The sequence below is a fragment of the Candoia aspera genome, chromosome 5, assembly GCF_035149785.1.
Source record: "Candoia aspera isolate rCanAsp1 chromosome 5, rCanAsp1.hap2, whole genome shotgun sequence".
Taxonomy (NCBI): Eukaryota; Metazoa; Chordata; class Lepidosauria; order Squamata; family Boidae; genus Candoia; species Candoia aspera.
Window position 1 is genome coordinate 1,216,384 of NC_086157.1, and position 14,812 is coordinate 1,231,195.

The 14,812-nt window shown below is 50.9% G+C and overlaps 2 protein-coding genes across 2 annotated transcripts; one reads left to right on the forward strand and one right to left on the reverse strand.

Annotated features, from left to right (window-relative positions):
- Positions 1 to 1,043: 1,043 nt before the first annotated feature.
- Positions 1,044 to 6,521, reverse strand: BORA (BORA aurora kinase A activator). Its single transcript, XM_063304535.1, has 11 exons — positions 6,373 to 6,521; positions 6,113 to 6,219; positions 5,972 to 6,017; positions 5,601 to 5,682; positions 5,017 to 5,082; positions 4,526 to 4,582; positions 3,828 to 4,048; positions 3,254 to 3,407; positions 2,329 to 2,891; positions 1,525 to 1,650; positions 1,044 to 1,240 (listed from the first exon to the last, which is right to left on the reverse strand). The coding sequence occupies exons 1-11, from the start codon at positions 6,502 to 6,504 to the stop codon at positions 1,157 to 1,159; spliced, it is 1,638 nt and encodes a 545-aa protein (XP_063160605.1). The 5' UTR covers positions 6,505 to 6,521; the 3' UTR covers positions 1,044 to 1,156.
- Positions 6,522 to 6,811: 290 nt separating this feature from the next.
- MZT1 (mitotic spindle organizing protein 1) lies at positions 6,812 to 9,101 on the forward strand. The gene is made up of 3 exons (XM_063304534.1): positions 6,812 to 6,896; positions 7,044 to 7,189; positions 8,138 to 9,101. The coding sequence occupies exons 1-3, from the start codon at positions 6,848 to 6,850 to the stop codon at positions 8,159 to 8,161; spliced, it is 219 nt and encodes a 72-aa protein (XP_063160604.1). The 5' UTR covers positions 6,812 to 6,847; the 3' UTR covers positions 8,162 to 9,101.
- The last annotated feature ends 5,711 nt before the right edge of the window (positions 9,102 to 14,812 follow it).

Below are 14,812 nucleotides of genomic sequence, written 5' to 3' on the forward strand. Positions count from 1 at the left end.
AAGTTACGGTGAAGTAAAACAGGAAGGTGTCTTCTGCATTAGTGAGCATCCCAGCAACCTTACCATGCAGCCTCTGAGCTTTTTCATAGCAGGGCTGAAATACAGCCAAAGATGTTACAGCCATTTTTTAATTTCTTTAAAAGAATACATGATTCAGTATTTTACACACGTCTTCCATAGTTCCTATAAGGGCAGAAAAATAAAGCAGAGCTGGTGCTGGAGAGTCTCTGCTTCTATCTTGCCACTTGCCTATCAAAATTAGGCATGCCCCCCCCCCCATTAGCTGATCTAAGATGACCATTTAACTGGCAGGGGCGGGAGTTGCCTTTTGCATAGCCAGGGTCCTTAAACATTTGTAAAACTGAGCACCCTGATCCACTGCACTGCTCATTTTCCAAGCATAGCAAATTGCACAGGGAGACCTCCGTCACCTTAAAAGTACAAGGCCTTTGTTCTGGTCCTTCAGCGTGATTTCAGTCCAGTATTTTTAAAACATGCGTAGGTAGGACATCGTGTTTTTGTGCAAAAAGATTTATTTATTCTAACAGGAATGCTTTCCAGGCTTCTATTGAAAGAAACATTGCTTTGTTTTGCTTTGGTAATAAAATTTTAAAAGACAGGAAAGAACAACTACTTTATTAAAAATTCATTGGTCTCACCATAGATAGGATTAGCATAGTCAGCCAAGTGCGAAAGAGCATTCTTTTAAACAAATACTACTTATTTTCATAGAAAACAAGGTAAGTACTCCTCCTCCTCCGCAGCATCCTTCTGCAGGTTGGTGATGCCTGGTTCCACACAGGGAACTTCCACCGCGAGGCCAGCGCACCTGCTTGTACGGCAGCAATGCTCGCATAGGGAGGTGCCCGTCTGGGGGTGGACCCCACGATTTGCACATTAAGAAATGGCCGGCTGTAACTGGGTCGACCCGGGGGCGTTTCCAGCCACATCTGAGGGCCGCGAGCCGAGCCTGCAGCATCCTGCCAGTTTGGTGCTGCAGCCAGGCAGGGCGTCTTCGTGTTCTGTTTCCCTTCAGTGGCAGGAGGGCGACTGGGCCAGTCCACTCTTTGACCGGCTCTCTCAGGTCAGACCTCCAGCTCTGCAGCGGACGGTCTCTCTGCAGATCCCAGTGAAAGCAGATCTGCGCCGGCTTGGATCATTTTGGCAAAGGCACCTCTGGTAGGAGGGCGCTGCCGGGTTGACAAGCGTTTTCAGCCCAGTATCCAGTTTTGGATTTTCCCTGCTCAGGGTGGGGGAGGGGAAGAGAAGACCCAAAAGATTTTGGGCGTGAGCTGCATCGACTTTTGCAAGAGTGCCCCAGACTCCACCCCTCGGTCCAGGAGTTTTGGGTTGCGGCAATAATTACTTGGACTTCCAGCAAGGTAAAGATGGCTCAGATGGGGGGGTTTGAGAGATTTCAACATCCCTGCCTACCTAGATTTCTTCCCAAAGCGAGTGCTTAGAAAACTGAAGATACTGTCTAGTGTGACTCCAGCTTTTGAACATAAGCCTTGATCCCCTTACCTTCATTCTGAAAATGTGATTCTTTTTCCGAGCCTCACGTGCACCCTGTTCTCTGCAGCTGAGTTCGGCTCCACCTGCATCCATAAGACTACTGGTATAGGCCTGGGTATTGTAACCACTGTCCGTCTGTCAAGAAAAAATCGGAGCGTATAAGTAGTTACTCCTGCGCTACGCAGGGGGCTAGGCTAGAAGACCTTCAAGGTCCCTTCCAACCCTACAATTCTATGGTTCTCAGTGGTGCTGGATGAAGTGATGGGTCAGCAACCTAGAACTCCAGGAAAACGCTCTCCCCCTCCTTAAAGCCCCGGAGGTGCCTAGAGAGCACGCGCACTGGGATCTCCCACCAGTCCCTGCAGCCTAGTGCCAAAATCCACGTGGGTTGTGTGCCTGCCGGAAGGGACCACTGGGAACTGGGCAACGTCCCTGAAGAGGGATCTTCTTTCCACCGTGGCATACGTGACGCCCCCTGCGTGGGACAATTCATTTCAGGGAGCGGCGGTGGGATCATACAGGGTATTCCTCTGTTCCCCCCAAGTAGGCTTGGAAGCACCTTCCTCCCAGAGATTACGTGGCCATGGGAGCTTTGCTGGACTCGTACCTGCGGGCTCCAGGGACCTTCCTTTCTGTTCTCCCTGGGGCTGAAAGTGCTCGTGATGGAAAAGGCTTGGCTGGGCTGCAACCGGCCTGCGCTCGCCGTCTCCTTTGGGAACTCTTCCACCCTCCCTGCTCAGCTGCCTTGCGAAGCCTGGGGCCAGGCCCCGTGGGCGGGGGCACAGAGCCAGAGCACCTTGGATGCCCCCTCACCTGCAGGCTGCTGCTCTCGCAGGGGGAGGTGCTGCTTTCGGCCAGAGGAGCCAGGCAGATACAGGAGCCCTCCATGCTCAGGCCAGCCACGGGCACCGCCTGGCTCTCAGCCGATCCCTGCACCAGGTTCTCGTCCAGCACCTCGGGGTCCACCATATCCACCGTCCGGTTCTCCCTGGAACAGTCCAAGCTGGACCTTGGCGTTGACCCTTCTGGGCCGGTCTCGGGGGGATCTGACGGGAGAGACACCGCGGCCACCGCCAAGAGGGGCCCACTGGAGGAGACCTCCCCGCTCGGAGGGGGTGGGTGCACCCTGGGGCTCCCCGTGGACGAGTCCTCGGCCCCTTCTGCCAGCTCTTCCTGGAGGCTCTCCGGGGTGCAGGGGAGGCGAAGGAAGGCGCTCTGGTACAGCGCGGCTCCCCGGCAGGAGAGCAGCCTCACCGGAGAGTGGCCTCTCAGCGGGGAGCATTCCACGTGGGGGCTCCTGGAGCTGGCGAGAGCTGGACGGCAGGCGCTTGAAGCAGAAGGAAGATCCGGAGAGCGAAAAGTAAACTGTCTTTGGTCTGCATCGGGGAAAGGAGAACCGCATCACAGAGCGAACGCACCAAGTGTGCCTGAGCAAAGGCCCCGCCAATTGGGTCACTGCGCCCTCAGGACAGCCACCTGTTTTCCTGGGACCATGTGAGCCCAGGAACGGGCTGCTGCTTTAAGGCGGCCTGAGAACTGCCCCCAGTGCCCCCCCACCCTGTGGATCTAACAGCCTTAGGAAGTAGGAAGGGGAACGGAACCAGCAGGAGGCGCTTTGGACGTCCAGAAGATTAAAAGGTGCCCTCCAGACCGATCTGATCGGGTCCTTCCCAGCCGCCCGGGGCCACGATCCTCATCCCGGTGCCACCAAGAGGCTGCTGGAAACCCAAAGGCGTACCGGCCAGCGGCGTCTTCCTCAGCTGGATGCCGACCGGAGAGAAAGCCGGGGAAGCAAGGCCCGCTGGACTTCTGTTTGCAAAGGAAGGGCTCGGCAGGCTGCCCAGGCTGAATGCCCTCACGTTCCCCTGGATGGGGCTAGAAGAAAGCTGGCCCTTCCAAGCACAAGAAAAATCCCCGTCAAGGCCAAACCCCAGAACGCGCCTCAATCAGTGCCGGGGAACCCAGCCCTGTCCCCGGAGCCATGACCAGCCTTGTCGTTCCGAGTCCCGTGTTCAAAATAAGGTATGTTGCCTCAGCTGACAGCGTGCCCTCAATGTTCAGGGGGACATTCCTGGGAGGACAGATGGCAACATGTGCAGCTCCGAATGAACACCCACCCACTGGATACCCTGAGCTGGTCTCGGCTGAGTCACGTTCAACAGCAAATCCACAGAAAGCAATGGGATTTTGGTTCCCTGTGACTGATTTCTTCAGCTCTTCAGCCAAAAACCAGCCAGGCTCACCACAGCGGCCATTTCTTGACCGCTGAAAGAGCCCCACTTGGATCGGCATCTCCAGGGCGAGCTACTCACTGAGCTGGACGAACTCAGAGGGCTTCTGCAGCGCACTGGAGAGAGGTCGATGGAGCAGAGGACCCCGAGTGAGACCGGGGCATTGCGCGGGCTCGGAGAAGTGGACGGGTCCTCCGAGGAGAGGCTGCCGTTCTCGTCTAGGAAGAGCTTTCTCCTCAGGGAGGAAGTGCTCAAGCTCTCCTGAGACTGGTTGGCCAGTTCATCGGCTTTGAAATAGTCCCCTGAAGAACAGGACAGAAAGGACATGGGCGTGACCATCATGGTTGAGGGCTCTGCCTTCCTGCGCTGGCAAGTCGAACCTGACCATTTGGCCTGGCAGGATGCAAAAGGACAAGCAAGCACAAAACACAGAAACTCGTTTGGCCTCGCCCTTTTGAGGGTTAGGGGAATTTTAATGGGAATTTTGCAGCCCATGGGTGGGAATGCTGCCAGCTCAGGGTGGAGACGTTTCCTTATCTTCTGCATCGCTCAATTTCTGCCCAGAAAGAAAAACGGCAGAGAGATGACAAACGAGGGGAGCTGCAAATCACGTGAAGTTATCGTGCGCCCTTACGCGACCTCTGACTCGCCCTATCTTGTCTGTCCGTCCGTCCTTCCCAGGCACCAGGCTTTTTATGTCCTATTACGAGGATGACGTCTCTGTTCCAGTCACAGCCGTTTTAGACTGCTACAGATGCCTAATTTTACAAGCTACGTACCCAGTATTTTCTCCATGTCAAAATCCACAGGTAGAGATAATACAGTCTGGCAAGCAGCTGGGAAAAAAAGAAAGAAAATACAGCGTCAGGCCTGCATCACCAGGATCAAGGCAGTCCAGACACACTCTGGTTAACGACTCTTTCCAGATGTCACAATGAACCACAGTCCCTCCAAGGCTGCAAGAAGGTTGGAACAAACTGAGAATAACTCAGCTTGTCAGAAGCCAGGTCGGGTCAGCCTGGTAAGTACCTGAAGGGGAACTCCCCAAGAATTCCAAGGCTGCAGGCAAGACAGGAAACAGCCTCTCACAAAGATTGCAGAGGCTCCTGTTCCTGGCCACAATGCCAGAAAGATGAAGCAGCACAAGCTCCCCTCTTTACATGCCTCACCCTGTTGAAATGCATGTTTTCTCTCTCCCAGCCACGTGCTCCCCTCCCCAGATGTCCCCTGTACTGAGTTTGCTCCCTCCCTCCAACTGCATCATACAAACCGTTATTTTTCCCAGGCTGCACGATTATCTCTCGGCTGACCGGTGAAGCGTCGTTTAGATCAACACCTGCAGTTTATTGTAAGGTCTTAGTGAACAGCTCAGATATTAACACAGAAGATGTAAAAAACATTGCATTATGTTCAGTGACCACGCAAAACGCTCCCTCCCTCCGCATTTTGGCAGTCAGGTCTGGCCCAATAATTCCGCTCAGAGAAATAAGAACCACGCAATCTGGGAGGAAACGGCCTTCCATAAGCGATACGCACAAACAACTTCAACAGCTCAGAATCGGCAGCTCCAGTTATCGCACCTCAAGCAAGAAGCAACAGCCCGTAGTTGGCGTTGTGTGAGATAGAGATTGAAATGAGAAAACTCATCTTCTTCCTTCGTTTTTTTTTTTTTTCCGCTTAACAAGGATGGCTTGAGAAGCAAACAGAGCAGACTTTTTTTTGGCCTGTCAAGCTTCGCCAGTTGGAGCTCCCTGAAACTAGCCATTTAGGCCACCTCAACCATCTGCACCCCAACTCTCAGTGATGCGGTTTGAAGGGAGCCTCCCCACTGCCAACGCGGAAGGCGCAACTCACACCGGGTTGAATTCAGCTGAGAAGCCTGTTTCCCGACAGGATCGGTCCAGGGGGACGGAACAATGATGCTTTTGGTGAAAAACTAGGAAGAAAGGACAGGATGCGCATTAATGACACGGACGCCCTTCGCAGGGGACAAGCAACGTGTGGGCAGGGAGAAAGCTGCCCGGGTTTCAAGAAGAGAAAGGTGTGTGATTTTCCTGCATAAACCGACGGTGGTTCCAGCACTGGAGTTTGCGCAGGGACCGTGCTCCTCTCTCTGCAGCTGGCTGGGCACCGGGCAAAGGTCTTCCCCTTTTTTTGCCTCGGGCAGGGGAAGACCCTGCGGACCCTCCCGCTGGCCAGAGCTGAGGACGCAGGTGGTGGGTTACCTCTTCGATCGCCCTCTGCCTCCGCTCCTCGACCTCCCCGTCGACCCTGCGAGGGAGGAAAGAAGGGTGGGTGGGTGGGAGGGGGGAGAGAAAGAGAGGCCGGCCCCCCAACAGCCTCAGCCGCCCGCTGCCCTGGCCCACCTGGCCTGGCTGAGGTAGAAGGCCTGGCGGCGGATGTCCTCGGAGTCGATCTCCACCGGGTCGATCAGCGCCAGCTCATCAATGGACCACCCGAACCGCCCCGGGCTCTGCGGAGGGCGGCGGTCAGGGGAGCTTTCAGGGACCCCAGCGCCCCGGCCCCCTCCCCTCCCCTCCCCTCCCCTCCCCTCCCTGCCCCAGCGGCCCTTCCCCGGCGCCCCCCCCTCCCCCCGTCTGCATCTTCGGCCCCCTCCCCCGCTCACCCCCGCGGGCGGGGCGGCGCGGAAGGCGGAGGGGCTGCCCACGGTCTGCTCCTGCAGGCGGCGGACGTCGCCGGGGCTCTCGAAGGGGTTCTGCACGCGCCGGGGCGTCTCGGGCGGCGCACGCCGCTGCATCCCGGTTCCTGGGCGGCCCCCCGGCACGGCACGGCACGGCACGGCACGGCACGGCACGGCACCAGACGCTTCCTGCCGCGGCGCCGGCGCCGGCTCTTTAACTCCCCGGCGCGGCCGGCCAATCGGCGCGCGCGGAGCGCGCTTTCCCCGCCCCCCCGTTCGAAGCAGCCTCTCCGCGGAGGGGCGGCGCCGCATTCAAAGGGGAGCGCGCCGCCATTGGGCGGGAGGCGCCCGGCGCCGCTCTCTCTCCGCTCCGCTCTATGGCGGCGGCTGCCGGCTTCCGGCCCTCCCCGTCCGGCTTCCGGGGGAGAGGCCGCGGCGGGCTTTCCGCGCGCCGCCCGCCATGGCGAGCTCCGCCGGCAACCTGAGCGCCGTGAGGGAGACGATGGACGGTGCGTCCTCTCGGGGGGGGGCGGGGGGCGCTGCCGTCCCGGAGGGTCCCCCACTTCCCGGGGGCTGCTCCGCGCTCCCGCCGGGGCCCGCGAGGGCATCCGGGCGGGCCCGGCGAGAGCTGACCCCCTCCCCGCCCTGCCTTGCAGCGCTGCTGGAGATCTCGCGCCTGCTGAACACCGGCCTGGACGCGGAGACGCTCTCCATCTGCGTGCGGCTGTGCGAGCAGGGCATCAACCCCGAGGCCCTGGCCCTCGTCATCCGGGAGCTGCGCAAGGCCGCGGAGGCGCTGAAGGTGCGCAAAGCTGCGCGCGGCCCTTCCCCGCCGCGCGCCCCCGCAGCCGGGTTGGCGTTAGCTGGGGAGGGTTTCCCGGCCTGGCCGCTTAAGCTGGCTGGGCTGCAACTCCCAGAATTCCCCAGCCAGCGTGGGTGAAGGGCTGAGGCTGAGAAACCTCAAGGTCCTTGCCTTACCGTCGCAATGGGGACCAGAGCTTCCGCTGCCAAGCGAGGCGGTCAGTAAGTGAATCACACCCGATTTTATAACCCTTTTTGCCGCAGCCATTGAGCGAATCAGCACAATCGTTAAGTGAATCTCGTGGTCATTAAAGCGAATCCAGCTTCCCCCGTTGACTTTGCTTGTCAGAAGCCGGCTGGGAAGGTTGAAGATGGCAGTCACGTGGCCCCGGGATGCTGCAACCCTCGTAAATATGTGCTGGTTGCCGAGCGCCTGGATTTTGAACACAGGGACACCACGACGGTCATAAGTGTGAGGACTGGTCGCAAGTCACTTTTTCTGGCACCGTCTTAACTTCAAATGGTCCCTAAAGGAATGGCTGTAAGTTGAGGGCTACCTGTAGACAGTAAGCCCCGCTTCTAAAGTGAGATGCAGCTGCTCGCCACTTACCGACAGAGCTGCTAACGCTGCGACAAAAACTTTCTCTCCAGCTCAATCCCAGTCGTGATCAATATAACAATATAACTAACGAGAGGGAGAATTAAGTCTGTGCTAAGGGTCATCAGTCTTTCTTAGCACCACTGCACAATAAAAAAACCTGTCCAAATCTTGTGCAGGAGCTGAGAAATCTTGAAAGATTGTGGCATTCTAACCCAGATTTCAAATCAGTAAATCATTGATTTCCACCGGCATTTTAGATAGGCAGAAGAGTTGCAATAAATGTTCAGCGTGTTGCTATTAATTTGCAATATCTTATGAACCCGGTATAATCAAAATTCTTTTTCCTAGGCCTCTGACAATATGACGGGTTAACTCAAGGAGAAGATCTTTTCACTGATACGAGCCTTCTGGGAAATAGAAGATTTTTGTTTGAGATGTTGGTTATTGGTTGTCTAAGTTTCACACAGGTGTAGAAATACAGTCCTTTTTTTAATGCTTGTTAACCAATAATCCTTCAAAATGCATTTTTATCTTTATTGTATATGACTTAAAAGTCTTGAAATTATGTATTTAACAAACCTGGAAATTCGTTTTATTGTCAGATTTGAAAGACGTGCTTCATATTTGATAAAATGTTGACTGCATAGTTCAGATGTAGCCAATGGACTTAACATTAGAAAACAGCCTTTTGTGTGAAGGAGTTCACTGCAGTGGATTAACTTTTGAAGGTTCATTTCCTGTACATTTCCAATTTGATGGCTGTTTTACTGAATTTAAAAATTAATTTGCTATACTGTGAAAAAAGCTGCTGGTTATGAAAAATATATTTCAGTTTCAAATTTTTTCCAATTGCACCATCATCATGTTTAGCCTCTGGGTTGAAAAGGAGGTTTCCCACATTGCAGTTCTGAGAATCGAGCTGGAATGAAGCCATGCCTTTTGGGCTAAACAATATTGTCCCTCTTCCAAAAACATTATTAGCAACTGAAACTTCCTAAGTATGGATCCAGCTTTGTGACACTGATCCTTGTGTCAGCTGTCCAAATTGCTGTTGCACACTATGGAAACAGTGAGAGCATGTTAGAATACGTCCGCTGCAAAAGTTACCTCCCTTCAAAAGATCAAGATACTTTTTTTAATGGATAGGATTGGCTTGATTCCTCAGTTTCACAGAGAAGTGTGCATCTAGTGAAAATGGAAAGATTGCACGTAAATCAGGTGTAGAAAAAAATGTACATTATGAAAATATAATCTTATTAACCTTTTAATGCGTTCATGAAAAAAATGTTTCCTCTAAGGACTGCCTGAACGTTTTATTTATTTGGCTTCTTTTTTTTCCTCTTTGATATTTTTTTAAATAATTTTTGTGTTTTTCTTATCTGTTTAAAAAGCTAAATAAGCTTTTAATGTCAGTCCTGGCATTAAATTAATCTCATTGGATTTTATGCAATTAATAAGAGCAAACCTCTGAATTATCTTTCAAATTAAATAATGCCTGAAAGAAAACAGCCTTGTTTTGTTCAGTATGATGCATTTTCATGACATAGTTCTTGGAACTTAAATTGCTAATAATTTATTGTTAAATGTTTCAAGGACTGCCCTGTGTTGCTTTGTGGTAAATAAAACCAGTCGTTGTACAGCTACAAGTTCTGCAGGCTTGTACTTAGTGGTTGGCGCAACTGTCATTTTAATGAGATTTTTGTAAAGTGCAGGCCCGCGACCGTCCTTTCTATCTTGCTTTGCCTGGCGTGTGTGAAGCTTCTGACTGGAATGGGCTGATTGGCCTGATGAAAAATGGAAGATGCAGGAGACTAAATAGCTTGCAAGTCAGCTTTGGTGAGCCAAGGGGTTGCCTGGTTTGTGTGGGTGTGTGTCTTGATAAAGACAACTGCAGAAGAGGGAGATGCTAAAGAAGGAAGTAAGGAATTCGACAGGAAAATGCAGAACAGACGGGTTGCAAGGAAGAAAAACTAAGCAAAAGATTAGAGAAAAGTTGGAGAAGGAGTAGTGGAGATTGGAAACTCAAGCAAAAAAAAACTTGAATTGCAACCATAAAAAAATAGCCAAGTAGGGCATTAAAAAAATGGGTTCCTAAGAAGGGAGGAAGCAGGCAGAGAAGTCGGCAACAATAGAATAGTTTTCCACAAACGCTTCCATCAACTTTTCACTTGGGAAAAAAAAAGATTTCGGTGAAAGATTTGCCTCTGAAGAAGTAGGCCCAGCTGTCAAGCCTCCCCCCCCTCCCCCCACATCTTGTTTGATACTTCAATGTTTTTAAAATCAAAAGCTGGCAAATTCATCCAAAGTATCTCCATCGTATTTGATACAAGCGTCTGAAGAACATAGTTGGATTGTGAATTTGCTAAACATTTTTTGAGGCCCTAGAAAGTGTTCCCAGCACTTCCCACCAGATGGCAGCCAACCCTTGTCACCCAAGCTGACGAAGGGCTTCATAACAGTATTTCGCAGCACTGACAGTTTTTTTTTAGCACAGAATCTAATCAGTTAAAGAAAACCTTTCAGTGGCTCATCATGTGAAGGGCACCACAATAGAGGACATGAAGGGGATCAAGTAATTTGAAGTGCTGCTGAAGAAAATAATCCTGCAAGGATGGATGCTGGGTCTTCCTTTCATTAGGACTAAGCAAAACTTTGCCAAAAGGGGGGCTTCCTCCTCCAAGTGGTTGGTGTTTTGATGTGGTCCATGGTGCTAATGACCTTTAAAGTCCTGAAGGAGGTTCTCCTGGTGGCCTGAGAGATGATCTCTCCTTAGGCCATCTTGCCTACTCTCTAGATATGTTAGAGCAGTGTTTCTCAACCTCAGGAACTTTAAGATGAAGTGTGGACTTCAACTCCCAGAATGCCCCAGCCAGCATGTTCCTGGCTGACGCATGGTTCCTTGGAACACCGTCTTCTCAGGAGTGGTGTCCACCTTTAAACGTGCTAGAAACACAACAAATAAGAGCAGTCAGATTAAAATGCCATGCAAAGGAGAAGCAGGGATCACCCCAAAGGGCTTCCACAAGAGCCAGATCTTGATCAGCTTCTGGAACCAAACGAGGATGGGAATTCCTTGCCCCTCTTCTAGAGGAGAGGAGCCACTGACGAGAAGGTTCACCCTTGAGGTCTTCCAATGGACCCCTAGGAGTTGAGACCCACCACAAGACCTCCATACCAGGCCTGGCTGGACAGGCAGATGCTACCGAGGAGGGGTGGTCTTGCAGGTGTTCAGGTCCTGAGCCACAAGCGGTGCTAAAAGGGGATAACCAGCCCCCACATCGTGTCTACAGAATGACTGGCAACCAGTGAAATGTCTCTGGGAGTGGTCAAGGAACTTGGAGCCGACCTTAGGGAAGGTTTGTGAAAGCCATTTGTGAGAGATTTGGAGAAGTGTTTGCGCAGTCCAGAGATAAAGCAAATGTGGGAATTTTGTTTAAGATAAGATGGGACAGGGATTCTGCTCCCTTACCCTGCGACAACAGTGGCATTCCTGGGATCCTTGTGTGTTTCCTGACCTCGAGGGGCTGACGTTAATGGGCACCATCCCTGCTTTCTCCCGTCCTCCGCAACCTTCCCTCTTCGCAATAATGACTATTCCTCCAATGCAAATTGTATTTTTAACTCTGTTCACTTTATTGAAATCTCCTTGTTTAATACTCCTCACCAATTTCCGAAACAATTTTTTATTTTCATCAAAATAGAAAGCCACTCGCTGGCTTTTAATAGCATTTTCCTCTATCACCACACCCTCAGTGCACACAAGATGACCTGTTCCAATGAACAGGAAATGTGTATGGGGGAACTCCCATCTTCCTTTAGAAAACGGGTTCCCTTGTCTGGGATAGCCAAGCTTAGCTAGGCATTGTGGCTTCACGTTCCTAGTGAGAATTAAAAGAACCGCTGTATCTCCATCCAGCTGCACCCAAGACTGTCCCCTGTCTCTTTTGGCTAGTCTCCATGCTGAGCTCATCTCATGACCCCCTTCTTCAAGGCTGACCTGCAGAAAAAGGGCCCCCATGCTGTCAGCTTTCAGGGAAAGTCGTCATTTTAAGGCTGAGGTTTCCCTGTGGTTCCCGGGCTGCTGGTTGCCCACCTGACCAGCATTTCTCCTCCATGATGACTGGGACCCCTTTGGTTTTGACTGGGAGGTAAAGAAAGAATGTGTCGAGTAGGACTGGGTTATGCCCAGTGAAATGGAAGCAACCTTTTGTGCTGGTAAGAGAATGAAACTCTTGGATTTCTACCAAAACAATTAGTAAAATGATTGTATTAACTTGCAAAGGGCTTTTAATAACATACTGAAAAGTTTGTGGTATGCAAGAAATGTTTGCCCAAAGCTGTAATTAATGCTTCTCCATTAAATTTTCAGAAAATGAGCTTCCTTCCTTCCTTCCTTCCTTCCTTCCTTCCTTCCTTCCTTCCTTCCTTCCTTCCCTCCCTCCCTCCCTCCCTCCCTCCCTCCCTCCCTCCCTCCCTCCCTGCATTTTATCCTTTAATTAATATGGGAATGTTTCATCTGCCCTTTGCCAACCAGCACAAGCAGGAATCTATATTTACCTAAAGTGGTTTACATGCAGTCATTCCAATCATTCCCTGCTCAGAATCTGCCAGTTTTAGAAGAGATGGGGAGCAACCCTTTTTCCTGCTATTTCAGATGGCAGCACAAAGAACTGAGTCTCCCCCTGTGGATAGAGAACTAGCATATCAGGAGAAATGCATAAATAAAGCAGAAAGATATGCATGGTGAGGTTTTTTCAATAAGGGCATGTTCTGTTTTGTTTTTTTTTACCTGAACATTCTTTAATTATTTCATTCCCTCACTTGCAGTCCAGAAACTTTACAAGTTTAACTGTTACGCATTTTGTTGTTTATTGTTTTAGTGACAAAGACCTCACTTATAGGAAGCACATTCATCAGGCGCACTTGCACCCAGCATTTCTGCTTGGGGGTATGAGGGACCAAGTCCTGGTTGTAATTAGGGCAGCTCTGCTTTTTGTTTCTTAGGCTGGCCAGGTTTCCTGTGTTACCGTAGCTGGTTTGGGGAGGAATCACAGGGATTTGTGAATTGAACATCCACGGTCCTTGGCTGGACCACAAAGTAAGTCTGTAGTTGGAAGCAGCGTTAGGCACCTAGGGACTGCTTTCCTGGAGTAAGCACAGCTGTACGTTACATCCTAGAGCTTAAAACTGTCCCATGCAAATGGAGTCAGGGATTTTGAGGGCCCTGCATGGTGGGAAGTTGCGTAACCATTCCAAAGACCTGCCCTGGTCTCTACGAGGGCCACTCTTGCATTTTCCTCTTCCACAGGCTGACATGCAAAAGCTTTGTCCAGACCATTTAATTTAAGTGTTCAACAAGATGATAAAAATTCCCTTTTCTGCTCCCGGTGCAGCATCTGGCCCTCTGTTATCGGATAGTCTTTGAAGGCCTGTTGATAGTGCAAGACCTCCAGCCATGTCATAAACAACGTATTAATCCCCTTGATTGAATTCCATTAGGCTGCGGACCAGATGAAGTTTAGGCCAGCTGAGCAGGCCGTTGCAATAAAACATAATTTGGGCTAATCTTCGAGAGGAATATCTCAAGGCTCAAAGCGGACCGTCTGCTAATGCCAGCAGAAGTAATTGCTGGTAGCCTGCATGGGGGATGTTTTCAATCCCCGCCTTCGTAAGAGTTGCATCTTTCGGCAGGTGTTCCTTCTAGCAGACAGTCTGCTCCTTTGTTGCCAGGCGAGGGGGAGATGTCGGTAGCACGGATAATGAAATCGATGGCTGGGGTGGGGAGAGGGGATTTTAATGAACGGGACAGATCCGGGCTGGAATTGGTAGACCCCCAAGACAAGGGGCGACGGGAAGACAACAAGGAAGCACAAAGGATCCCATCAGTGGATCCTATTTCTTAAGCCAGGCCAGATCGAATGGCCACCTCTGCCTCTTCTTCAGGAGTGAATTTTGACAGTTACATCAAAAGTGACGAGGGCAGTGGAATCTTGAGTAACACCACTCAGCATTAGATGGGGCACCAAATTTGGGACCTCTGCCCCAAACGGCAGTCTGCTGGAACTTCTCCATCTTCTCCCTAAGAGTCTGTGAAGCCTTTGACGGGAACATCTCCCGGTCTTCCCTCCTTCCTACCTTCTTATTGTAGGACATTTTTATTCTTATCCATGGGAGAACTTCACAAAAACCTGCAATGGGATAATGTTACAGTATGTGGTACCTTTCTGGAACAAAATATTATGGAGAGAAGACCATGGGATTCCATACCACAAGAGACTTGACCTCTTTCAGGCATTTTTAGCCAAGGGCTAGAGATATAAAAGTGGCAGATGGAGCCAATTAAAAAAAAAATACAGTGCCAAAAATGGAAGGAAGACACAATGTTGGCATGAGACTACCTTTTCATCCATCCATAGACATTCCAAGTTTTCTTTCTAAGTAGTTTGTTTTCATTCTTCTTCCACTTTGCTTAATTAAAAATCTGTTTCTGGATGAGTGAACAATAGGTGGAGCTGTTATTCTGGGTTAGTGAACAACGTGGAGCTGCTAAATAGAGGGAGTAACAAATCTTGGAACTTTTTATCATGCTGGGCCTCTACCTTAACCACCCTTTATCAACATAATTGCCTTTTCACAAAGCTCTGGCTCTAATCAGCAAAAATTTCTGCCCCAAAACAGGACGGACCCATTTGGGCATCAAAGCTTCACTGCCCTTCCATGGACTCTCCTCTCTGTCCTCCACCTGTTATCCCTCAAAGGGGACGTGGTGACAATTCCTGTCCCTCCCTGAAGAGGTTCAGATCTTTGGGAGAAGACTTCTAAGTTCCAAAGAAAGGAGGACCCTCTACTTGGTCCCTGTAATCCAGATGCAGAGCAGACCCCCTGGATTAGTGTGATGTCCACAAACGTCAAATCTGTAAATCTCCCCCCTTCCCTCCCTCCCTCCTTCTCATTGCTGATGTTCAAGTGCAAGACTCATTAATTTTGATTTTGATCTAGGAGAACACAAAAGTTATCTTTTGG